This window comes from Littorina saxatilis, linkage group LG16, assembly GCF_037325665.1.
Source record: "Littorina saxatilis isolate snail1 linkage group LG16, US_GU_Lsax_2.0, whole genome shotgun sequence".
NCBI lineage: Eukaryota > Metazoa > Mollusca > Gastropoda > Littorinimorpha > Littorinidae > Littorina > Littorina saxatilis.
In genome coordinates this window covers 34,663,583-34,691,004 of record NC_090260.1, presented here as the reverse complement: position 1 = coordinate 34,691,004, position 27,422 = coordinate 34,663,583, and the positions used below count along the sequence as shown (strand labels likewise).

The 27,422-nt window shown below is 40.9% G+C and overlaps 1 protein-coding gene across 1 annotated transcript; it reads right to left on the bottom strand.

The window, feature by feature from the left end:
- Nucleotides 1-6,134: 6,134 nt before the first annotated feature.
- On the bottom strand, nt 6,135-25,771 carry LOC138950916 (uncharacterized). Its single transcript, XM_070322622.1, has 6 exons — nt 25,612-25,771; nt 19,787-20,755; nt 19,177-19,340; nt 14,814-15,527; nt 12,329-12,699; nt 6,135-8,088 (listed from the first exon to the last, which is right to left on the bottom strand). The coding sequence occupies exons 2-6, from the start codon at nt 20,741-20,743 to the stop codon at nt 7,679-7,681; spliced, it is 2,616 nt and encodes an 871-aa protein (XP_070178723.1). The 5' UTR covers nt 20,744-20,755; nt 25,612-25,771; the 3' UTR covers nt 6,135-7,678.
- Nucleotides 25,772-27,422: the final 1,651 nt, after the last annotated feature.

Below are 27,422 nucleotides of genomic sequence, written 5' to 3'. Positions count from 1 at the left end.
GAGACGTGCCAGTTTGAGTCACTTGATCCTCATGTCAAAGTCGACCAAAGTCATGTTCGTTGGGGATTTTGTTATTATAGACTCTACCATCACACATACATGTACTTTAATTTCAATCCACCCAATAGTTTTTGAGAAAATGGGTTTAAAAGATTTAGCTCTGGAAATGTGAAATTGTGCAAGTATATATTCATGTGTGTGAGTGAGGGTGTGGGAGTTGAATGTGTATGAGTATATATTCCTTCACCTACCTTCATGATTCCTAGACTGACCTTTAGTCAGGATTATAGACTCTACCATCACACATACATGTACTTTAATTTCAATCCACCCAATAGTTTTTGAGAAAATGGGTTTAAACGATTTAGCTCTGGAAATGTGAAAATTGTGCAAGTATATATTCATGTGTGTGAGTGAGGGTGTGGGAGTTGAATGTGTATGAGTGCAGGGGCGGATTAGAGGGGGGGGTTACAGGGGTTCCGGAAACACCCCCCCCCCCCCCCCCGGCTGTCAAAAAAAAAAGTAATACTAACTTTAAAAGAAATAATGAGCGGCTGCTGACACCAGTTGATCATGTTTAAAATCAAGGATAAGCCATAAATTGTTCATAAAATAGCTAAATCTCTTCAGCTTCTGGCCGGCTAAGCCCCCCAGACCCCCCAACGGGGCCTTGCCCTGGACCCCAGGTTGTAACCCCTCCCCCCCCCTCTCTGGCTTAACTGCTCCGCCCCTGGAGTGTATATTCCTGTGAGTGTCTGTATGAGAGAGAGAGAGCGAGAGAAAAAACAATGAAAACAACATTCTTGTTACTGATTACAAATCATGATATGTATTTCTATGTGTGAATGAAAGAAAATTAAAAAAAAAAAAAAGTGCAACAGTTGTCACTTTGTGTTGAATAAACAATAGATCCAGAGGAGCGAATTACTGTGTGGTTGTGTTTACTTTGACACGTGCTTTCTGTACCTGCAACTTTTACCGTGACCGTGATTTGCCACTGGTGTTCGTGATCGTGAAAACAAAAATCAAGGTAACTGTGATCGTGAAAGCTAAAATTTCCCTTCCCGTGATCGTGATGATACCCCCCCTCATAAGACCATAGAATGACGATACGTCACCATGCGCGGACCATAATACATGCATTACAGCTTGTTTTAGCCTCTGAAAAAGTGAGGATGTCAACAAAGCCGCGGTGTTCTCTCCCTTGCATCAACGTTACATGTGTTGCCAAATCTATAAATAGGACGATCCAGATCAAAATGAAAATTCAAATATCTCAACATTTAAGGGGTCCTAGACCACAATATTTTGCAGGGAACTTAATTTAGTCTGTCTCCAGCTGTTGGTAAAGCAATTAGCGTGTATAGTCATCGAGTACATATGGCTTTAAGTGGATATCGCAGAAGAACTTGTTTAAAGGACCAGACCATGCTGTTTTAAAGGTTATTAGAACCACTAACCGATAACCGCGAATACACGCCGGGCATGTGTGTTCGTGTGTGTGTGTGTGTGTGTGTGTGTGTGTGTAAAAATGCTTGCTCCCGACTGATTAATAGTATCAGTCCTAATTAAACTTATGTGACGTAGGTTCCTTACTTGTGACTCAACATAATGTGAAATTATGAAGAAGACACACCTAGGATGACATTTTGGACCGGCTCTTCATTTATTTCGTTTTAAATTTTTGTTCCTGTCTACACAGAGTATGTCTGCGTGCGTGTTCGTGCCTTTTGCGCATGTGACACTGAGTGTGTGTGTGTGTGTGTGGGGGGGGGTTTGATTGTGTTTGCGTACCGTCGTGCGTGCGTCCGTGCGTGCCGTGTCTGTGTGCCACGGTGTGTATTTGTGTGCGTGGCGGTGTGGGTGTGCCTGCAGTGCGTGTGTGTGTGTGTGTGTGTTTGTGTGTGTAGTCTGTCTGTCTGTCCGTCTGTCTGTCTGTCTCAGTGTCTGCATGCCTGCGCGGCTGAATGACTGCTTGTGCTTGGGCACTATTTGTCCATAAACGACTCACAGAATCGATCTTTGATTTAGCATTCTGAATCTTGATTATTCCTTGGCGCAGAGTCGACATGCTGCACAGTTATCCTTCTTCGTTTTACAACTAGGCCTTTATGCCCTGAAAATACACAACCATCAAAATAAATAACAAGACGAATATTTTGTGAAGCCCATATTTTATTATAGTGCCTTACAATACCTTCGTATTACAAACTACATACACCAATGATTAAACACTGATATACACAACACAAATTCAGATAGGTCAAAGTAAACTATCGACTTACAGCTTATCAAAAAATCACGCAGACAAGTAGAGAGACAACGCGCGCGCGAAGTCAGGTTCACAAACACGCGCCCATGTACAAACCGGCGCATGCAAGCACGCACACATACATGCACCCAGGCAACTATGATGAACTCTCACACCGGGCACAACCACACACACACACACTCGCGCTCACAGGCGACTATGCACAAACACATGCACGCACTCACACACAAACACACACACACACACACACACACACACACACACAAACACACACTCACACACACACACACACACACACACACACACACACACACACGCGCGCGCTACAGTCATTGGAAATAATAGAATAAGTATACAAAAAAATATGCAGTGAATGACAAATCAAATTAGAAAAAGGAAAATAAAAGTTCACTGACAACCCTAGACAGAGAGACAAACACATTAGAACAGATATAACATCTACCACTCCCGTCTTCCAACTCATCGAGCTCTTGTCCTTGTTTTTCTCTTACGTCATTTCATAACTGTACTTTCATTAGTTTAATTTCCCATCGCTGAGAAAAAATGAATTACGATTTTACTTTTAATACCACACAATTCACTCAATATCGGATTTTTTTTATTATTCTGGTGCATCGATCTTTCTGAATATTATTTTTTAACTGCTTTAAATTGCTGAATATATCAATCAATCAATCAATATGAGGCTTATATCGCGCGTATTCCGTGGGTACAGTTCTAAGCGCAGGGATTTTTTGATTTTTTTATATTTTTATTTTATTTTATGCAATTTATATCGCGCACATATTCAAGGCGCAGGGATTTATTTATGCCGTGTGAGATGGAATTTTTTTACACAATACATCACGCATTCACATCGGCCAGCAGATCGCAGCCATTTGACATTTCGGCGCATATTCTACTTTTCACGGCCTATCATTCCAAGTCACACGGGTATTTTGGTGGACATTTTTATCTATGCCTATACGATTTTGCCAGGAAAGACCCTTTTGTCAATAGTGGGATCTTTAACGTGCACACCCCACAATTATCCCCAGAAAAGCCAAATTTATCGTTGGGTTCACAAATTTAAAGCCACAGGATCAGTCAACAACATCAACAAGAAGGCAGAAACACCCACATCTGGCAGGAAGCTGACTGTAAGATCTGACAGTGTGAATGCGGTGAGAGATTCTGTCCGAAAGAGTCCGAAAAAGTCCATCCAAAGACGAAGCCAAGAGCTGGGTATTTCACGTTCATCAGTGCAAAGAATCTTGATCAAGGATCTTCATCTTTACCCATACAGGATCCAGATCAAGCATAAACTCATCACCCAGAACATTCGTGCCATCAGGAAGGAATAGTGTGTCAAGGTGATTGACAACTTTGCTCGTCGGCTTCAAGTGTGTCTGCACGAAACGGCGGTCATTTGCAACAAGTGCTCTGAACAATCTGTCCTGCAAGTAAGAGACCTCAAGTCTTCAGTTTTCTAATTGTTATCATCTCAGCTTCCAGGAAATGTAATATTTTTTGGAGTTGCTGGCCTGTGTGTAGAGGTTACATGCCGAGTCTCAGTGATTATTAAAAATAATGGTCGAAGTTGGCGGATCATGAAAAATGCGAGCTTCAGCGAGCTTTTTCATGACCGCGAACTGAGACCATTATTTTTAATAATCACTGAGACGAGGTGTGTAACCTCTTTATTCCTCCTTTCTTCAGTTATTCAAAGAAAACAGGAGTTTTTGTGCGAAAGTTTGATCGAATCCGAATCACTCAACCAGTCAACCTGCGCAGGCGATCGATTAATGCGCGGTTGTATAGTTCCGTGCAAATCATTCCATTCTGTTAACACTTCTTGTCAGTTTCCCTGTTTTAGACTAAAATCAAGTACACAGATATGCTGTTATTCTGCTGTGGCGGTAAAGGCAGATATTGTGTGTTCTGTTTATGTTTTAGTATCGTTTAGGATAATGTTCTTTCGTCAAATGGGACTAGCAGACGAACTTTTGCACCCGTGTTCCAACGTTAAAAACTGTATGAAGTTCAGTTTCTGGGGAAAATAGTGTATGAAACCGCTTTATGTTGTTTAAATTGATGAGATGTGTGCATTTGGTTGCGTGTGATCTGTTTATAAAATGAAATATTGTTGAAAACTGACCGTCGGATTGCAGTCAGTGTTGTCGAAGAAACTGCGTTAAAAGAAGGAGAACTGCTCTTGTCGGCAAGAGTATGAGTTACTTGCCTTGGGAATTTGCTTGTGATGAACGGTGTGTGCACGGCAGATCTAGATTCAGAAAACAACCTAACTCATGGATTTTATATGGAGATTCATGTGTTCAGGCCTGTAGTTGTTAATTTAAATGCGGTATGTTTGTATTGTTTGCTCCAGAGATGTATATTTCGTACGTATAGAGCGTTCGGAACTTTTCAGTCGCAAAAGTAGTACCAAAACAGAACAGCTTCTCAACCCATTGCACTATCGAGGATTCAGACTGTTGCTGGCTCGTTATTTGTTTGGTTGCTGGGTCATTATCGAAAAATAACTAGCTCTACAAGTTTACAGAGGTAAAGAAGCAGAGGGGGGAATAAAATAAATTATTTGTATACGTGCACACATAAAACACAAAGTCAAATCGTGCACGTCACACACACACACACACATACACACACACGTACATATATATACACGCAAATATATGTATACACATAAAAAAAACAATCACAGAGGCAACCCGTGCACGTCACACACACACACACACACACACACACACACACACACACACACACACACACACAAAATAAGCACACACTTCATTCTTTGATGTCGAGTGACAAGACTCAATATTTTATTCAGGCTTTATGCGACTTCTTTTTACATTTAGTCAAGTTTTGACTAAATGTTTTAACGTAGAGGGGGGAATCGAGACGAGGGTCGTGGTGTATGTGCGTGTGTGTGTCTGTCTGTGTGTGTGTGTGTGTGTGTAGAGCGATTCAGACTAAACTACTGGACCGATCTTTATGAAATTGACATGAGAGTTCCTGGGTATGAAATCCCCGAACGTTTTTTTCATTTTTTTGATAAATGTCTTTGATGACGTCATATCCGGCTTTTCGTGAAAGTTGAGGCGGCACTGTCACGCCCTCATTTTTCAACCAAATTGGTTCAAATTTTGGTCAAGTAATCTTCGACGAAGCCCGGACTTCGGTATTGCATTTCAGCTTGGTGGCTTAAAAATTAATTAATGACTTTGGTCATTAAAAATCTGAAAATTGTAAAAAAAATAAACATTTATAAAACGATCCAAATTTACGTTCGTCTTATTCTCCATCATTTTCTGATTCCAAAAACATATAAATATGTTATATTTGGATTAAAAACAAGCTCTGAAAATTAAATATATAAAAATTATTATCAAAATTAAATTGTCGAAATCAATTTAAAAACATTTTCATCTTATTCCTTGTCGGTTCCTGATTCCAAAAACATATAGATATGATATGTTTGGATTAAAAACACGCTCAGAAAGTTAAAACAAAGAGAGGTACAAAAAAGCGTGCTATCCTTCTTAGCGCAACTACTACCCCGCTCTTCTTGTCAATTTCACTGCCTTTGCCATGAGCGGTGGACTGACGATGCTACGAGTATACGGTCTTGCTGAAAAATGGCATTGCGTTCAGTTTCATTCTGTGAGTTCGACAGCTACTTGACTAAATGTTGTATTTTCGCCTTACGCGACTTGTTTCTTCTTTACTCTCTGCATAACCCTTCCCGTGAAAAGTCCTTCTCACTATATCACATCTGCCCAGGCTGTTGGGCTGTTACAATGGATAACGTCCAGATGGACACAAACATCCTGACTCGTTCTTGTCCATACTTGTATTTTATTTTATGAATTAACTTTGCGGATTGACTGTTCAAAAAGTAATTCATAAACAAATTCCGACTCTGCACAGAAAACACATTCATGCTGTTGCTTCTGTGTAATGTTCAATGTAAACGCCTCTACAGGTCTTAGATGACGAGCCGAGTTGTCTAGACGGAAAGCTCTGTAACTTTCACAGTCTGTTAAATGTACAAACTGAAAGGTCCAAATTAATGTTCTTACAGTTTTAATTATTGGACCACTGTTCATACAGTTTGTAAACAAACATCGTTTAAATTGTGGTTTCTCTTGACATATTCTTTTTTTTTCACAATGGATTCTGGAACAACAATATTTTTATCCGGACCAAGATTTTGTTCTGATATTTTCATTTAAACAAATGTCATTCCTTCATAAAAAGGTCCAAGACGTGTCATCTCACAAGCATCTACTTGTTGTAATGAATAGAACATTTCTACAAAATCCCTTTTTTCAATCCAGCTTAAATATAGATGCCAAATCTTCAAATGGTACAGAAATCATATTTATTTTATGGTGTGTGGTTTTTTTCATAATATCTATATCTGTATTCAGAAGGGTTGCTGTTTTTTTCAATTTATTTATTTATTTATTTATTTGGTGTTTAACGTCGTTTTCAAACGTGCCTGAATATATGCAACATGTTAAGACACATCATAACAAAAATTAATTTATAATCTATCACAGACAAAACAAAATGAAAGTGGGCACTTTCGTAAACATACTGTAAATCTTTATCATCAGACTTACCAACATCATAGGGTTCATAAACAGGTAGCTGCATATTGTGTCCATGATTCAACAATTATTGTCCATCATCAAGTAAAAGACAGTCACACGTGTCTTGACAGCTTGCGGCGATCATCCTTTTTTGGGGATGAAAGTCGTTTGTTCAAGTAAATGCTTGTTATTCTCTCAGGTGCCAGGAGAAAGGTTCCGTACAACTACACATGTCGTATGCATAAAGAGCGATTACTTCCCTTTGGTCATTTGATACAACTTATCCGCAAACGAACGTACAACTAAATTATTCAATTTCTATTGCGTTTCAGTTTGTTTGTTTTTTCCTAGTACCTGATAAATAGAAAGTGTCTGAATTACTGTTAGAGGAGGGAAATTATCTTTGCTTTATAACTGAGCTGAAAGCTTCAAATGAACTGGGCGAGGTCGACTGCAAAAAGTATACTTAGCAAAGTTGCCCGCACGAAGTTTCAGCATTGAGTTTTTGATACAAAGCCTTCGCGAAGTCTTCCCGATGTCTACTTCCAGCTCATATTACCAGGGACCGCCTTTATCAACAGTGTGTAATCACCTTCCCTCGGGTCGAGTTTCACTGTCTTCGCGTGCAATACAAAACCTCAGCACTGCTCCGTTTCCCGATTTTCTTAAACAAAAATAAAGTTACTCTGGCAATTCAATTAATCTTTATCAATTTTTGAAAAACTTCGTCGCAGATGTTATGCCAGGATTACTCAACTTTTGGGCACGAGTGTATACACCATCCTCAATATTGATACCGTGTCGGCGGCAGTGGAGGCGGTTTGACGTGGATCAGCTGGGATGTGCACCGTGACATCGCACACAGACGGCCCCAGTCTAGATCGAAGTACACAGGCTTGTCAGTCTCCACGTAGACAACGATCTTCCTTTCCAAGCCCTGAACGAAACGTGAGCCCGCCGCTATAACGTGGTCAGGTCCTGTCATGGTTGCCACGGGACCCACGGCGACATCATCTCCCGTTTCCAGGACTGTGACGGGAAAACCAGCCTCCCTCAATCCTACGATGAGACCGCTGGCTGTCCGAGCTGGCCGGAACCTCGTGGCTTTGTTTGCTTCGCGGAAGAAGCTGTCCCAGGTGAGGATCAGGACGTCTCTGTAGCGCGGCGGTTGAGGGCCGCTTGTGGGATCCCGAGCTGGAAAATAAAACAAGTCGCGTAAGGCAAAAATACAATATTTAGTCAAGTAGCTGTCGAACTCACAGAATGAAACTGAACGCAATGCCATTTTACTCGTAGCATCGTCAGGCCACCGCTCATGGCAAAGCCGGGCAGTGAAATTGACAAGAAGAGCGGGGTAGTAGTTGCGCTAAGAAGGATAGCACGCTTTTCTGTACCTCTCTTTGTTTTAACTTTCTGAGCGTGTTTTTAATCCAAACATATCATATCTATATGTTTTTGGAATCAGGAACCGACAAGGAATAAGATGAAAGTGTTTTTAAATTGATTTGGACAATTTAATTTTGATAATAATTTTTATATATTTAATTTTCAGAGCTTGATTTTAATCCGAATATAACATATTTATATGTTTTTGGAATCAGCAAATGATGGAGAATAAGATAAACGTAAATTTGGATCGTTTTATAAATTTTTATTTTTTTTTTACAATTTTCCGATTTTTAATGACCAAAGTCATTAATTAATTTTTATGCCACCAAGCTGAAATGCAATACCGAACCCCGGGCTTCGTCGAAGATTACTTGACCAAAATTTGAACCAATTTGGTTGAAAAATGAGGGCGTGACAGTGCCGCCTCAACTTTAACGAAAAGCCGGATATGACGTCATCAAAGACATTTATCAAAAAAATGAAAAAAACGTTCGGGGATTTCATACCCAGGAACTCTCATGTCAAATTTCATAAAGATCGGTCCAGTAGTTTAGTCTGAATCGCTCTACACACACACACACACACACACACACACACACGCACGCACGCACGCACATACACCACGACCCTCGTTTCGATTCCCCCTCGATGTTAAAATATTTAGTCAAAACTTGACTAAATATAAACAAGTCGCGTAAGGCGAAAATACAATATTTAGTCAAGTAGCTGTCGAACTCACAGAATGAAACTGAACGCAATGCCATTTTTCAGCAAGACCGTATACTCGTAGCATCGTCAGTCCACCGCTCATGGCAAAGGCAGTGAAATTGACAAGAAGAGCGGGGTAGTAGTTGCGCTAAGAAGGATAGCACGCTTTTCTGTACCTCTCTTTGTTTTAACTTTCTGAGCGTGTTTTTAATCCAAACATATCATATCTATATGTTTTTGGAATCAGGAACCGACAAGGAATAAGATGAAAGTGTTTTTAAATTGATTTAGACAATTTAATTTTAATAATAATTTTTATATATTTAATTTTCAGAGCTTGTTTTTAATCCGAATATAACATATTTATATGTTTTTGGAATCAGCAAATGATGGAGAATAAGATAAATGTAAATTTGGATCGTTTTATAAATTTTTATTTTTTTTTACAATTTTCCGATTTTTAATGACCAAAGTCATTAATTAATTTTTAAGCCACCAAGCTGAAATGCAATACCGAACCCCGGGCTTCGTCGAAGATTACTTGACCAAAATTTGAACCAATTTGGTTGAAAAATGAGGGCGTGACAGTGCCGCCTCAACTTTCACGAAAAGCCGGATATGACGTCATCAAAGACATTTATCAAAAAAATGAAAAAAACATTCGGGGATTTCATACCCAGGAACTCTCATGTCAAATTTCATAAAGATCGGTCCAGTAGTTTAGTCTGAATCGCTCTACACACACACACACACACACACACACACCCACACACGCACGCACGCATGCACGCACATACACCACGACCCTCGTTTCGATTCCCCCTCGATGTTAAAATATTTAGTCAAAACTTGACTAAATATAAAAAGCACAGCTTAAAGGCACACTAAGCCTCCCGTAAACCATCACAGATACTGTCAGGCTTGTACACACAGTACAAACACCCTTTCGTTTAAACACTCACCGCTTGAAAACATCCTAGGTGCCCTACGTAAAGGGCGAGCAATTTTCAAAGAATTAATTTTTGCGTGGCCAGCCGGATTGTTCAGTATCACAATCGGGCGCCTCGTTTTGGCGCTAGACCTAACTTTTAAAATCTAAATAATAAATTGACAGCTTGTTACACAAACATTTTTAAATCATAAAAGAAATCTTTTTTCGTCAAGACAAGATCAGTACAATTCGAAGTTTTGAAAGTTTGAAAAAAGAAAAGCCCGGAAACGTGTCACGCAAAACGTCTTTCTCGTAGCACACGACGGTTCTGCATAGCGCCATTTTCTCTGAACGTCAACCGCCATCGCTCTAGTTCGTGTGACTCCCAGCCGTTTGTTGCGTTTTAGATTCAGAGGTACACAATAACGTGCCATTGCAGATAAGCTTACAGCGAGTCGCATTGAAATCACAAACTGACGACTAAATTGTGAAAAAAAAGGAAACTGAATCACGCGGGTTTACGATGGCTCAGGGGTAAGATAAACCACGCAAAAATAAATTATTTGAAAATTGCTCGCTCTTTACGGGGGGCACATAGGATGTTCTCAAGCGGTGAGTGTTTAAATCAAAGGGTGTTTGAAATGAGTGTAAAAGCCTGACAGTGTCTGTGATGGTTCACGGGAGGCTGACTGTGCCTTTAATCAAACTGTTTAAGATAATTACAATAAGTCTTCATACTTTCTCTATGGCCTCCCTTGGAAGTGCTGAAGAGATTGGTTGAGTTATTGCACATGAACATTTGACGGTCAACCATGACATGACAAGCCAACAACCAACCATTATATGACAAACCGACCATGGTATGACAAACCAACCGTGACATGACACACCAGCAACCAACCATTATATGACAAACTAACAACCAACCATTATATGACAAACTAACAACCAACCATTATATGACAAACCAACAACCAACCATTATATGACAAACTAACAACCAACCATGACATGACAAACCAACAACCAACCATGATATGACAAACCAGCAACCAACCATGATATGACAAACCAGCAACAAACCATGACATGACAAACCAGCAATCAACCATGACATGACAAACCAGCAACCAACCATGATATGACAAACTAACAACCGACCATGACATGACAAACTAACAACCAACCATGACATAAAAAACCAACAACCAACCATGACATGACAAACCAACCATGACATGACAAACCAACCATGACATGACAAACCAACAACCAACCGTGACATGACAAACCAGCAACCAACCATGACATGACAAACCAGCCATGACATGACAAAACAACAACCAACCATGACATGACAAACCAACAATCAACCGTGACATGACAAACCAACAACCAACCATGATATGACAAACCAGCAACAAACCATGGCATGACAAACCAGCAACAAACCATGGCATGACAAACCAGCAACAAACCATGGCATGACAAACCAACAACCAACCATGACATGAAAAACCAGCAACCAACCATGGCATGACAAACCAACAACCAACCATGACATGACAAACCAGCAACCAACCATGACATGACAAACCAACAACCAACCATGATATGACAAACCAACAACCAGCCATGACATGACAAACCAGCAACCAACCATGACATGACAAACTAACAATGACAAACCAACCATGACATGACAAACCAACCATGACATGACAAACCAAGAACCAACCATGACGTGACAAACCAACCATGATATGACAAACCAACAACCAACCATGACATGACAAACCAACAATCAACCATGACGTGACAAACTAACAATGACAAACCAACCATGACGTGACAAACCAACCATGACATGACAAACCAACAACCAACCATGACATGACAAACCAGCAACCAACCATGACATGACAAACTAACAACCAATCATGATATGACAAACCAACCATGACATGACAAACCAACAACCAACCATGACATGACAAACCAACAAGCTACCGTGACATGACAAACCAACAACCAACCATGACATGACAAACCAACAATCAACCGTGACATGACAAACAGACCAACGTATGACAAACCAATCATGATATGACAAACAAGCAACCAACCATGACATGACAAACCAACCATGATACGACAAACCAACCATGACATGACAAACCAGCAACCAACCATGACATGACAAACCAACAATCAACCATGACATGACAAACCAACAATCAACCATGACATGACAAACCAACAATCAACCGTGACATGACAAACAGACCATAGTATGACAAACCAACCATGATATGACAAACCAACCATGACATGACAAACCAACAACCAGACATAACATGACAAACCAGCAACCAACCATTTACCCTTTACCACGCTCAGCCTCACCTGTAGTTGTGCCAACGCCAAGAGATTTGAGCTTTGCCGCCACTAGTCGCCCGCACTCTTCACAGTCGTAAGGCTCCTTCTCGTGGTGTCTGGGGCCCTCGTGGTTCACCTCCATGGGCTCCGGGCCGTCAGAGGGAAGCGGGATGGCGGACTGTTGGTACCCGCGGACATTCTTTTTACCACCTATGGCGCGATGTTTCATCACGTGACGCGTGATTGACGGCGGTGTTCTGAGCGAAATATCCATCGGAACCTCCTTGAAGTCGTCTGGTAAGTACTCGTGGTACATCCCGGCTGCCCAAATGTGTAAGCCTTTCCCCGCAAATCCGCGAAGCTTCGTGATGAACTGGTGAAAGAGGTTCTTGCTATTACTGAAACAGGAAAGGAAATACATTCAGGGAATGATTCAGCTTGGAATAAATTTAACATGATAGTTTAATACCAGTTGCTACATGTATAACAGACGAGTTCCAACAGTAACTCTGTCGGGTTTGTGTGGGTTGTGAATACCCTTGTTTTTACTCGGACAAACACTAGCGAGGGGTGTGTCGGAAACACGTGAAAGCACGAACATGTAAAGTTATTGTCTGAGAAAAAGCAAGGGCATTCACTCTTTCACAACCCAAACAGACCCGATGGAGTTATTTCCGAAAATCGTCTATTGTTTGTTACAGTTGTGTTTGGCTATTCAACAGATCCTGTATCATCACACTGGCACTCTCTCTGGTCGTTGTCGTTTATTTCAGTTGTCAAAATATCAAGATGTGAAAAGGAAATGTGTTTTCTTTCTTTGCCCTTTTTACATTTAGTCAAGTTTTGACTAAATGTTTTAACACAGACGGGGAATCGGGACGAGGGCCGTGGTGTGTGTGTGTGTGTGTGTGTGTGTGTGTAGAGCGATTCAGACAAACCTACCGGACCGATCTTCATGAAACTTGACATGAGAGTTCCTGGGTATGATATCCCCATACGTTTTTTTTCATTTTTTTGATAAATGTCTTTGATGACGTCATATCCGGCTTTTTGTGTTTGTTGAGGCGGCACTGTCACGCCCTCATTTTTTAACCAAATTGATTGAAATTTTGGTTTCACTCAGTCCGGACTTTGGTATAGCATTTTAGCTTGAGGCTTAAAAATTAATTAATGAGTTTGCTCATTAATGTTGTCATTAAAATAAATTTTTCGCAAACAGATTTTAAATATAATTCATTGTATTCCTCATCTTCTCCTGAATTCAAAAATATATAGATATGTCAAGTTTACTTAAAAAATGTGCTCAGAATGAAAGAAATTAGGTCCAGTAAGCACTACGGACGCGTGCTTCGCAGCGGCCAGCGTGACCCGTCTCGGTCTTGGTTAGCCGAGACTATCTGAATGTAGTTTCGGCGATGATTGGTTTGTGGTGTTGATCTTGACTAAATGTTTTTATATGGCTTCACGCGACTTGTTTTTTTGTGGATAATATTCACCGCAGTGTTAATCGGACACATCTTCAAATTAATTCCATCCTCTGATTGGTTTTAGTGATATTGACCTGACACAGGGTGTGCTGTGGTTACTCAAACTCACATGGTAAAAGCCAGCACATGTCCTTCCCGTGTTTAAAGCTGTGGTCGATTTATGACTCCTTGGCTACGAGTTTGAAAAGATAGGGCTGAGAATCGTGTACAGCGGCCTAAAACCCCACCTATACGGCGTGTATGACCTTGAGAGCTTCAGTCAACGCTTGAATGTTGCTGTGATAACATTCGGTTTGCTCTTTCAGGGCTGATCTTATTTTCTTTTCAGGAGAGATCAAGGGGAAAAAATAAACGCCTCGGCGGAGATTCGAACTCACGAACTCGAGATTTTGTGGCTGATGATCTAACCACCAGGCTACTGCGCCAATTGTGAAAAAGAATGAAAAACATTAATATGAATTCCTTTTTTGTGATAAACACTACCCAGGGAGTATTCAGACTGTCGCATTCTTCCACCTTGGCACGCATACAATCATTCCACCACCGTTTCTGTGTAGAAAAGATATTAACGCTGAATAGATTTTCTAATACCCAATTTGCATTTATCAGATATTACTTCGACCAACTGTTCTGAAAAGTAGCTCCTTGTTTAAAAGATAGACAGAGCACATTCATAAGTGTAACGCCGTGTGTGCTATTTCTTGGCATTGTACATTCACGAATGAACTCTTGTTTAAACCAGTTGACTTTAATGTCAATGTGCAAAATCAATTCATCCCACACTGTGCAGGAATGGGGTAGACTGTTGAGCTTAGTTATGTGTCCAAGTAGGTTTACACTGGGGGAAGGAATGCATCTCTAATTAAATATATAAATAAAAGGCTGATTTTGTTTGTTTGTTTGTTTGCTTAACGCCCAGCCGACCACGAAGGGCCATATCAGGGCGGTGCTGCTTTGACATATAACGTGCGCCACACACAAGACAGAAGTCGCAGAACAGGCAATAAAAGGCTGATGTGACTCACTTTTCGTACACATCACACGATTCGTCCAAAAGAACGAAGAGTTCTCCATCGGGTGCTGTTTCAGCGAGTTGTTTCACGCCATACCTCATGTCACCGGGAAGGTCGATGACATGGAGCTGAACCATCTGTCCCCGCTGTTTGCCAATGGCTTTTTCCACCACCACTCGACGATTGATGCCGATTTGTTTTGTCACTTTCTTCTGCTGTTCACCGTGGACTGGTTCTGTCACCTTCTTCTGCTGTTCATTGTCGGTTACTGTCCCATTCTTCTGCTGTTCATTGTCGGTTACTGTCCCATTCTTCTGCTGTCCACCGTCGGCTTGTTCTGTCCCATTCTTCTGCTGTTCGTTGTCGATTTCTCCTATCATCTGCTTCAGTTGGTGAGCAACCATGTGTGAGGCCGCCATGTTGCCGTCCCTCGTGATCACCACATGCACAGGTTTGCCTTTGTTTAGAATCCAGTCCAGTGCTCTCAGAATCAAAATCAAAGTTTTTCCCGTACCAGGAGGACCACAGAGGTACACCAGGGGCTCTGATGCTACGTTGTGTAATACGTCGAGCTGGGTTGGATGGAGAACGATGTCAGCTGGAGCGAACCTGTTAGCAGTTTCCATCACGCCTTCCCCCGGCGTGCGGAGATCAGAAGAGGCGGGGTCCGCTAGACGGGGCACTGAGGAACACGGCACTGTCACTGTGGTGGCTGGGCCTCCAAACCTGAACAAGTTCACGGGGGAAGGATGTTAGAAATACCTTCTTTTTATATTTAGTCAAGTTTTGACTAAATATTTTAACATCGAGGGGGAATCGAAACGAGGGTCGTGGTGTATGTGCGTATGTGTGTGCGTGCGTGTGTGTGTGTGTGTGTGTGTGTGTAGAGCGATTCAGACTAAACTACTGGACCGATCTTTATGAAATTTGACATGAGAGTTCCTGGGTATGAAATCCTCGAACGTTTTTTTCATTTTTTTGATAAATGTCTTTGATGACGTCATATCCGGCTTTTCGTGAAAGTTGAGGCGGCACTGTCACGCCCTCATTTTTCAACCAAATTGGTTCAAATTTTGGTCAAGTAATCTTCGACGAAGCCCGGGGTTCGGTATTGCATTTCAGCTTGGTGGCTTAAAAATTAATTAATGACTTTGGTCATTAAAAATCGGAAAATTGTAAAAAAAAATAAAAATTTATAAAACGATCCAAATTTACGTTTATCTTATTCTCCATCATTTGCTGATTCCAAAAACATATAAATATGTTATATTCGGATTAAAAACAAGCTCTGAAAATTAAATATATAAAAATTATTATCAAAATTAAATTGTCCAAATCAATTTAAAAACACTTTCATCTTATTCCTTGTCGGTTCCTGATTCCAAAAACATATAGATATGATATGTTTGGATTAAAAACACGCTCAGAAAGTTAAAACAAAGAGAGGTACAGAAAAGCGTGCTATCCTTCTTAGCGCAACTACTACCCCGCTCTTCTTGTCAATTTCACTGCCTTTGCCATGAGCGGTGGACTGACGATGCTACGAGTATACGGTCTTGCTGAAAAATGGCAGCTACTTGACTAAATATTGTATTTTCGCCTTACGCGACTTGTTTCTTTATTTGGTGTTTAACGTCGTTTTCAACCACGAAGGTTATATCGCGACGAGGGAAAGGGGGGAGATGGGATAGGGGAAAGGGGGGAGATGGGATAGAGCCACTTGTTAAGTGTTTCTTGTTCACAAAAGCACTAATCAAAAAATTGCTCCAGGGGCTTGCAACGTAGTACAATATATGACCTTACTGGGAGAATGCAAGTTTCCAGTACAAAGGACTAAACATTTCTTACATACTGCTTGACTAAAATCTTTACAAACATTGACCATATTCCACACAAGAACCACTCAACAAGGGCAAAAGGAGAAACAGAATCCGCTAGTCGTCTCTTACGACATGCGGGGGGCAGAGAAATAAGGATGTGGAAAAGAAGACTTTTGGTAAGTGAAATAAAGGTGATGGATCCAGTCAGGTAGAAATAAGACAACAAGAAAAGAATTGGAAAACTGCAGGGAATAGTAGGGAGAGTTTTCTTGGAAGGAAATATAGGTGAAAGGACTGGTAAGGCAGAAATAAGACAAAAGAAGAGAAGTAAAGGGGTGGGGTAGCTCTGTGGAAACACTCCCGCCGCGTGAAGGCGACCCCATGGGAGCAAAATACCTGAGGTTACACATGGGAGAGAGAGAGGGAGAGAGATAGAGAGATTTGTTTCGACATTATCATCCTAATTTTAATTATTATGAGTTGACTATTTGCAGGCGGTTTAAATAACGCTGTGCATGACAGGAATATTACTGTTTTATGTTCTTACGTTGTATGTTGTAATGCTGTGATACACCACACCCGAGTTTCTCGTCTTGAGATAATAAAGTTTTCTATGTTTATGTCAATATGTCATGTTGGCATGCCACTTCATTGAACGTCAGAAGGCAGCTGTGTAAGATTCAATCTTTCATAGCGGTGGTAGCCGGCAACAAAGTGAAATAAATCCAAAACAATGAAATACCGATGATGTCATGGCATTTTGTCGTAACTCGATTCTTTGCAATTTTGAAGTTTTTTTGTGCTTTAGAATCATTCTCCATGAAAAACATTCTCTTAAATGTATACGATGGACAATACATGATTGAACTTTCTATTATCTTTCAATCCATACCAGGTGCAAATATAAACACTATTTCACAATAAAACAAGTCGCGTAAGGCGAAATTACTACATTTAGTCAAGCTGTGGAACTCACAGAATGAAACTGAACGTAGTCCGCCGCGAGTGCAAAACGCAGTGAAAGTGACGAGAGCCTGTTTGGCGCGGCAGCGGTTGCGCTGTGCTTCATAGCACGCTTTACTGTACCTCTCTTCGTTTTAACTTTGTGAGCGTGTTTTTAATCCAAACATATCATATCTATATGTTTTTGGAATGAGGAACCGACAAGGAATAAGATGAAATAGTTTTTAAATCGATTTCGGAAATTTAATTTTGATCATAATTTTTATATTTTTAATTTTCAGAGATTGTTTTTAATCCAAATATAACATATGTATATGTTTTTGGAATCAGAAAATGACGAAGAATAAGATGAAATTGTTTTTAGATCGTTTAATAAAAAAATAATTTTAATTACAAGTTTCCGATTTTTAATGACCAAACTCACTCATTAGTTTTTAAGCCACCAAGCTGAAATGCAATACCAAACCCCGGCCTTCGTCGAAGATTGCTTTGCCAAAATTTCAATCAATTTAATTGAAAAATGAGGGTGTGACAGTGCCGCCTCAACTTTTACAAAAAGCCGAATATGACGTCATCAAAGGTATTTATCGAAAAAATGAAAAAAACGTCCGGGGATATCATACCCAGGAACTCTCATGTAAAATTTCATAAAGATCGGCCCAGTAGTTTAGTCTGAATCGCTCTACACACACACACAGACAGACACACACACACACACACACACACACACACACACACACACACACATACACCACGACCCTCGTCTCGATTCCCCCCTCTATGTTAAAACATTTAGTCAAAACTTGACTAAATGTAAAAATAATGAGGTTTGACCTTCTCCTGATAAGCACTATAAAACGAGGTCCGACAAGATTCCATGGTACTCCATACCACCAACCATTTCTGATGCCATTTTTCAACATGGGGGTAATGGTGAGTTTTGCAGGTCTGTGTCAAAATGTTTTAAGTTTTTTTGTATGTGTGATTGTGTGGACTCTGCTCGGCATTGTGTCATTTTTGTGTTTAAAATCGATCGAATGCTCCAGGAGATATGTTCATGCGAATTGAGAAACTGATATCATTTTAGCCTACGAAAACGTCTTGCACTTTCACTATTTCAGTCAAGCCATATCGGAAATACCCGTTACAATAATTAAAATAGAAACACATCATTACAACAAAGGTAAACCAGGGATTAATACCACTTCTAAAGTAGGTCCTGTGGTTGTAATTGATAGGGCAGAAACCCCATTCAATTACCCAACCCTCGTTTATCTTAATCTTTGGCATGTCATCATATTCAAAATTCTGTATACATCAGTAAAGTCTGTCCGAGATTTCTCTTTTTTTTTTTTAACCCTAGTTTCAACACACTTTGAAAATATCACAGGCAAAATATTAGCGAATTCTTATTTTTGGTCAATCGGTGTCCGATGTCATTGACACAATCTAACTAGCTAAGAATGGATTTCCGCTAAAACAGTACACACAGCGATCAAAAAGATTTTGCCAGACAAACCTTTAACTAACCATACAACTGGGCTCAAACACACACACACACACACACACACACACACACACACACATCGTACCGAGCCACAAGGTCCAAATAGACGTCAAGCGTCATGGCAGAATCTGGTCCATCTAATTCCATGCACTGTTGCCACCATGTTGCCGGGTTTTCGACGTCATCAGATGTTAAACACTTAGGGATGGGGTCCACTTTGTTATCGATACCTAGACAGGCACACAGTTTCTGAAAGTAGTTATATAATATAATCATAATGGTTGTCAGAATATGCCACATGATCAAACGAAAGCATTTTGTCGAAACGAGTGAATGCACTCAATCTGTTAGCTTATACACATTCAAAACACACACACACACACACACACACACACATGCATACATACACACACGCGCGCGGACGCACAGACACACAGACACCCACACACACGCACACACACACACGCACGAACGCACTCACACACACACACACACACACCACCACCACCACCACCACACCACACACACACAAATACACACACACACGTACACACAATCACCCCCCCTTTTCACACAAACACACACTCACCCCCCCCCTCCAAACACACACTCTCCTCCCCCTCAACACACACTCCCCCCCCCCCAAACACTCACACACACATACACACACAGGGAAACTATCAGCATTGACCAACCTCCTTCTGCTTTCGCAGTCCTTTGGTGTCCAGAGCTGTACGCAGCTGGTCCCTTGAGATGTTGGGCACCATCAGCGTGGTCTTGACCCTAGGCTGATCCTTACCCCGGGGCACCAAGTGTTTCAGCATGTCGTGTGATTTCCCCAGCTGTTTCACGGCGAGCTGCAACTTTCGTTCAAGGGTTTTTGCTTGTGCCTCCGGCGGCATATTTAACGCAGCGAAGTTGTCCCCAACAGCCTTTATCTCACAAGCCAAGACGCCATAGTGTCTGTGGATGATCAGCGCGTCAAAGTCTCCTACGTTTTGCTTTTTCAGGTCTGCAGCTTTGGCCGGCTCGGGTACAGGAGTCCCGCTCGGGTGAGTCAGCTTGTTGAGATAGTTGCGGAACTGGAGCTGTGAGATGACGAACATGACCTCCCCGCGAGACGACTGCCGTATGCACCTCAACACTTTGTTGTTGGCGGCGTCGTCACGGGCGTCGCTCTCTTGCGGCAGAGGCTGTAGAACGTACACGTCGCGTCCTACAAACTTCTCGGGCTTGTGCAGTGTTCTGTTCATGTACACTGCGGGCACAAAATGGGTTTCAGTGGAAAGGTTTGGGTACCATTGCTCGATGCGCTCTTTGCACTGAGCTATTCCGGGGTGTTCTTCAGATTCTGCCTTCTGTTCTGCAGATTCTTTCGTTTGATCTGCAGACTCGTCCATTGTTTCTGCAGATGCTGACATCTCTTCTGCAGTTGTTTCCTCCTTTTCTACAGGCTCTTCCTTGTTTTCTGCGGATGCTGACATCTGTTCAACATTTTTGTCCTTCTTTTCTGCAGAATCGTTCATCTTTTCTGCAGATGCTAAATCCTGTTCTGCAGCTTCTTCAGTCCTATTTTCACAGACTTCTATTGGTACTGCAGATGCTGCCATTGGCCCTGTAGGTTCTTGCATCTGTTCTGGAGGTTCTGCCATGATGACTGCCAGCTGTTGACACAAGAGAACAATCAGTAATCGATAGACAGACAGACAGACGGACAGACAGACAGACAGACAAGCAGGCAGACAGACATACAAATAGAAAAAACAGAAAGACAAACAGACCGATAGAAAGTTGGATAGATAAATAGACATGCAGGGAGACAAATAGAAAAAAACAGACAGATAGATACATAGGTAGATTAATATTTCACATGCTCGAAATGTGTTTATGGAGACATCGTCCTTCTTAGGAAGGAAATCAAGGGGTGCTCATACCCTCAAAGCACTCTTAAGAGGCTGATCTTGTTCACAAGTTCTGTTCCTGAGTCTTCCACAAAAATCCGCTAAACCTACATGGCGTCGGCTATTTTAGATCCCTGACTTACAGCATATTGATTTTTGTCATAATTTTCACGAGTTTTCATTCACAAGCACCTGGGAAATAAATCTCATGTTCCCCAGGCAATAAATCCCCGGTTACCATAGTTGCAGGAAGCAGGTTATACATGGATTATCAAAAGCAAACCCAATAGAAACGCTCGGGGATTCTTCGTCTCTTTTCATTGGTGTTTCCCCAGACCTAAACAGACGACACGACACTGCTTTGCAAAGTTCCAAAAACGAACTGGCAAACTGGCAAAAGTAAACAAAAAACAAAACTACTTCATGAAAGGTCATACATTCATCAAAAACAAATGAAACCTAGCGATATGTTTTGTCTTCTTACAGAGTCATGGAGTGCGTGTATCTGTGTTTCGATACACAGACGTTCGGAGAAACACGAACGTCAAGTTCAAGTAACACGACCCCTGACACACACATTTTGACCCGTGCACAAGACGTTGTATCGATAAACGAAGCACAAATAAGAAACAATAATAAAAGCAAAGAAAATAGCAACAAGATATGCAAACATCTAACAAAGCCGAGCAAGCAGAATGACAGGTCTAATGAAAAACAAAGAGGTACTGAGTCGGAAACAAGATCGCGATTCTTTCCTTCGCTGCACGACGCAAATCTTCTGTGACCTTTGACCAAACGTAGCTTCCACATTCGATCACTCAGCTTAATATTTACAACAGAAAGCCGAGGGGGTGAAATACCGAGATGAACCTACAGAACTGTGCATCCTCAAACCTGACATATTCATCCCAACATTTAATGAACTCAAAAACACAGAAAGTTGCTTTCACACGCCAGCTTTGATTGCCAGTAGCTAGTTATCTAACCGGGACTCGTGTGGTTATCAGCACGGACCCCGTGTTTCAAAGCATGGCTCCCTGGGTTGATTGTGCACTTATTTTCTCACTACCAAAATGATGACAAAAACGATGTTTGGTGGTTTGTTGACAGACCAGCTTTTTTGTCGGTCCTCGGGGGGCATATCGTCTTTTGTTTCATATTTATTGACAAAGACGATATGCTCCCCCTCGGACTGACAAAAAAGCTGGTCTGTCAACAACCCATCAAACATCTTATAATGTCATACAAATTGATATCCTCATAAATTCTTGGCCCTCTCCCATACGTCTTCTGAAAACTAACTTAAGATCTGGAAAACACAAATTTGTAGCAACAACAAAAAAAGGTACATTTTATGGACCACTCTGTAAATAGAAAACAAACCGCACAAAACACAAACTACTGACTTCTCACTTCTTGAGAACATACTGAGTGCACTACTTTTCTTCCTAGGATATTGTGAGATTGCATCCCAAAGCATATCCCCCTGCTGGTGCAGAATATAATCTGAAGGGTCAAAGGGTGCTCAGATGTGTCATACATCTTGAGCACATGCAGTGACTGTGTCTGTTATACAACAATATTGCTATTTCGTGTTACGTAGATTTCCATTGGTCAATCGGGCAAACCGGAGCTCATTGCAAAAGTGATATCGACGACATTTCCGTCGATATCAAAAGACCTCTTTATTGCTTCCCCACGTCAAAAACAAAGACACCTAAATTTAAAAACAAAAAAATATATATGAAAATGTAATTATCCCAGAATTTAGTTGAGCAAGTGACAAATTACTTTTTGAATAAAAAGACATTTGGAACTACTGGAAAGTACAAGAAAAGAGTGAACAAAAAGAAATAATAATCAGAGGGAGGGATACGGAACAGCCAAAACTGAGACAAATACTTTTGTAATTTCTTTACAGTGAATACAAAACGTCCAGAGAAATAGCAACATATCTAACATTGACGGACTGTGTGGTGATATCTTCTGCTATTGGTTTGTTGAGACAGTGATATCAAAATCAAGACCGGAGGTCAAGATTTTGATATCACTGTCAAAACAGACCATACCAGAAGATATCATCACACAGTCCGACAATATTGGGTAGTACACGTTCATACACAGCAAGGCCGACCAAAGAAACAGTCCAAAGACTCTGTCAAAGCAAGTCTACAGTGGTGCAATATCAAGCCAAAGGAGCTGGAGAGGAATGCCAAGGAGCTGGAGGGGTAATGTCAAGGAACGATCATGTTGGCGAGCCTTAGTACATCAAGCCTCAGCAGACTTTGAAGAGGCCCGCTGTCAGAGATTTGTTGCTGTGGGAAAACAACACCACAGCGCTACACCAGCAGTGACCACAACTGACTTCCAGTGCCCCCACTGTTCCTGGTTCTGCGCCTCCAGGTTAGGCTTGCAGAGCCACCTCCAGGTTAGGCTTGCAGAGCCACCTCCAGGTTAGGCTTGCAGAGCCACCTCCAGGTTAGGCTTGCAGAGCCACCTCCGAGTGCACAGATAAGCTGCAGAACACAAACGTCGTCTTCGGACCCAAGGCCAACCACCACATGTTCATACCACTTAACCTGGCTGTTTTTGTTCACTCTCCAGCATAATGAAGTGTACTGACTACCTCTGGGTTCACGTGACGTGGCACATAGAAGATAGATGAACATAGATTAATTGTTAGAAATGTTTAAACGTGCGTCTTCTCGACCTCGACGGGCAAAATCACTGACAAATATATAAACCATGCGTGCATGCTGCAGACGTAGGATTCACTGACTCAACTGTACATACTGGTTCTATTTATCACACATATTCACACATTTGGCCTATACAAAATCGATATTATCATCATCGTTTACATGCTCCATTTTTCGAAGAAGAATATTGGCAGGATACATGTTGTGGTTGTATCTTCCACGGTTATTCTCTTAATTTGATTGTTGGGGTGGCTGGTTTTACTATGGCCAAACTGTCCTGTCTATTTCAATACCAAATGTTTAACAGCAGTATCGAACGCAACATTGTTGGCAATTATTTTTTAATATCTGTCCTTTCATTTCAAAAATCTCTCTCTTTTCTTGTCAATTTATCATCGGTATTATCCTTGTGTGTCATTAATTACAATTCAGAAATAACTCGGCAACAGGATATACTCGAAGACGTAACGTAATTACAGTATTTCCAACCATGATTCAAATAGAAACACATCATTACAACACGCGTGAACCAGGGATTAATATCACCTCCAAAATAGGTCATGTGGTTGTAACTAATCGGGCAGAAACCCTAGTCAAATACCCAACTTTCGTTTATCTGAATGTTGTCATGTCATCATTTTCAAAATTCTGTAACAGAAAGTCTGTCCGATTGATTTCACTCATTTTTTCCCCACTTGTTTCAGCACATTCTGAAATGATTGCGGACAAAACATGATATATTAGCAAAATGTCAGCGAAGTCGATGTTCGAGGGTCAATCGCTGTCGGATGTTTTAAAGTCTTATCAATGTTTTCGTGCAGCTTAGAGATTACTTCACCTTGTAACCAATTTATGCGTACACTCAATTATGAACGAAGATTTGACAAATAAAAACGAAACAAATACATAATTTACAGACGCACGCAATCTATATACATATATATACGCTCCACGCTAATTCCCTGAAACTACACTCATCGTCGCATGAGGTGGCGACTGCAACCGTGTGTATTTCAACACAATCATTGTAGTTCCTCACGCGTTAATCTTTATCTACGTTTTTGGTGCAGCTTAAAGAATACTTCACCTTCCAAACGATTAATACGTCCTCTCAAATATGAAGCAAGATTTGACAAACAAGAACAAAACAAATACACTTACAGGCACACACAAAGTAATGCATGATCTATGATCATTCGGCCCAGAATATACTAGTATGTTGCGTCAAACAAGGAAGTGGCTGAAAGTGAAACCCTCTGTATTTCATGTCAAGCTTACCCTCGTACAAATAAGTGTTTGTGTGTATATAAAAAATATATTCTACGTGGTTCACTCATTTTAGCGAATACTTCACCTTTCAATCACTCAGATGAACGAATATACGGCTTCACCTTTCAATCAGAATCACTCAGATGAACGAATATACTTCACCTTTCAATCACTCAGATGAACGAATATACTTCACCTTTCAATCACTCAGATGAACGAATATACTTCACCTTTCAATCACTCAGATGAACGAATATACTTCACCTTCCAATCACTCAGATGAACGAATATACTTCACCTTTCAATCACTCAGATGATCGAATATACTTCACCTTTCAATCACTCAGATGAACGAATATACTTCACCTTCCAATCACTCACGGATGAACGAATATACTTCACCTTCCAATCAATTCATGAGGCATGGAAGTGGCGAGTAGAAATGTTCATCTACTCGCCAAATGCGAGTAAAGTTGCTGAAACATTTTGTTGGTTTGGCTAGTAGTAGTAAAGTTTGCTCTCTGGCTAGTCAATTTTCAGAATCACTGACTAGCCAAAGGCGAGTACACCATTTGTTGGACTTTCAGGGCTGTTAATACTCTCAAGTATGAAGCAAGATTTGATAATCAAGAAAGAAATATAAACACTTACAGGCAGAACCTCGCGTCTGGTCCGAGACAGAATATCCGCTGACAAGTTATCAGAAACTAGCACACGCAAATGATTCAAAATGGCGACCTTAGCGTAACAGAGTGTACAATTAAAAAAAAACCTGCCTGGTACTGGATTTCCTTGTCACTGGGGCAGAGGCGCAGTGAATACAGCCGCATGAATATTGTTGTTGGGTGCGTGTGTGGGTTTTTTTCGGCCAGGCCCGGATACAAATAAATCAGCGGCAAAGCTGGCCTACTTTTGATAAACATATCTGTGACAAGTGACGGTTTATCATCTTTCCGGCCAGGGTGACTAGAACTGACGTGTGTCACTGTGTGTGTGTGTGTGTGTGTGTGTGTGTCAGTGTGTGTATGACGGTGTGTGTGTATGACGGTGTGTGTGTGTGTGTGTGTGTGTGTGTGTGTGACGGTGTGTGTGTGTGTGACGGTGTGTGTCAGTGTGTGTGTGTGACGGTGTGTGTGTGTGTGTGTGTGTGCGTGACGATATTGAAAAATACATCATCTTCGAGATATAGCATGCCACATTTCCGTTGTTAGCACATGTGTTTTTGTGTTTGTAGAGTGGCTGGAAATATTTGGGTAGGTATACACTTTTCCTGTTATGTTGTTATTTTCAGTCCCACGTCATACTTCGGCTTCAAAAACTAACGGGTTTATTTATTGTTTGCCCTTCATACGTGTAGGCCTACTCAAGTTGTGTTTTGCATGGTGTAGGACTTTCAAGGTAGTTTATGGTATATCTTTGTCTCTCTCTCCCTCACACACACACACACACACACACACACACACACACACACACACACACACACACACACACACACACACACAATGCACACACACACAAACATGTTCTGGTGCTAACTGGCTTATAAAGAAGCATTTCAACCAAACTCATCTAATTCTCAGTATTTCTTCACCTTCAGGATGCAAGCAAGTATGGGCTTCAGCAAACAACTCTCGTCTAATATTCCGGTTAATCACAAATCAAATTAGACAACCAAACGAAGAAAGGAACCCAAAAAATAAAAAGATAAAAACTGACTGAGAGAGTTAGAAACTAAGACAGCAGACAAACAGAAATGAAACAGCATACCAGTATCACATCAAACGTACACACACACAAGAGCGCACGCAAACACACACCACCCTCACTCAGGGATAAATGAGACCCGAAGGGAAGGAACTCATTTTGATCTGAGTTCAGGATGGGGCACCACCATGCTCACTCTTGTACTCTCTCTGGCACCACTATTCACTTTGGCACTTGCTCTGGCACCACCACTACTTTCACTCTGGCTCTAGCTGGCACCACCATTCTGACTCTGTCACCTGTATAAGACCAGTCTTGCTTTTTCGGGTACTTCAGTTTGGAATTCACTTCCATCATCCTTTAAGCACCTAAAGTCATTAAAAAGTTTTAAAAAATGTGTAAAAAACCACTTAATGTCTGAGTAGTTTAACGCCTTTTGACTTACCAAACTTAGTATTACGTCAAAAATATGCTGTGCATTGTATATTCTGAACATATTTTTGTTACTCTATTGCTACATGTTCGATTGCCACCAGCTTGTATTTATAATTACCTGCATAGTATGCATTTGATTTTATGAATAACCACATATGTATGCTCTTCATGCCTCATCTTTATCATCATCATTATCGTCATCATCATCATCATCGTCATCTTTATTATCACGTTTTCCGACCTCCTTTTGTTGGTTAACTTTTTAACTTTTTAATTTTTAATTTTTTTATTTTTTATTTTTTTTAAATTATATAATTGTGTGT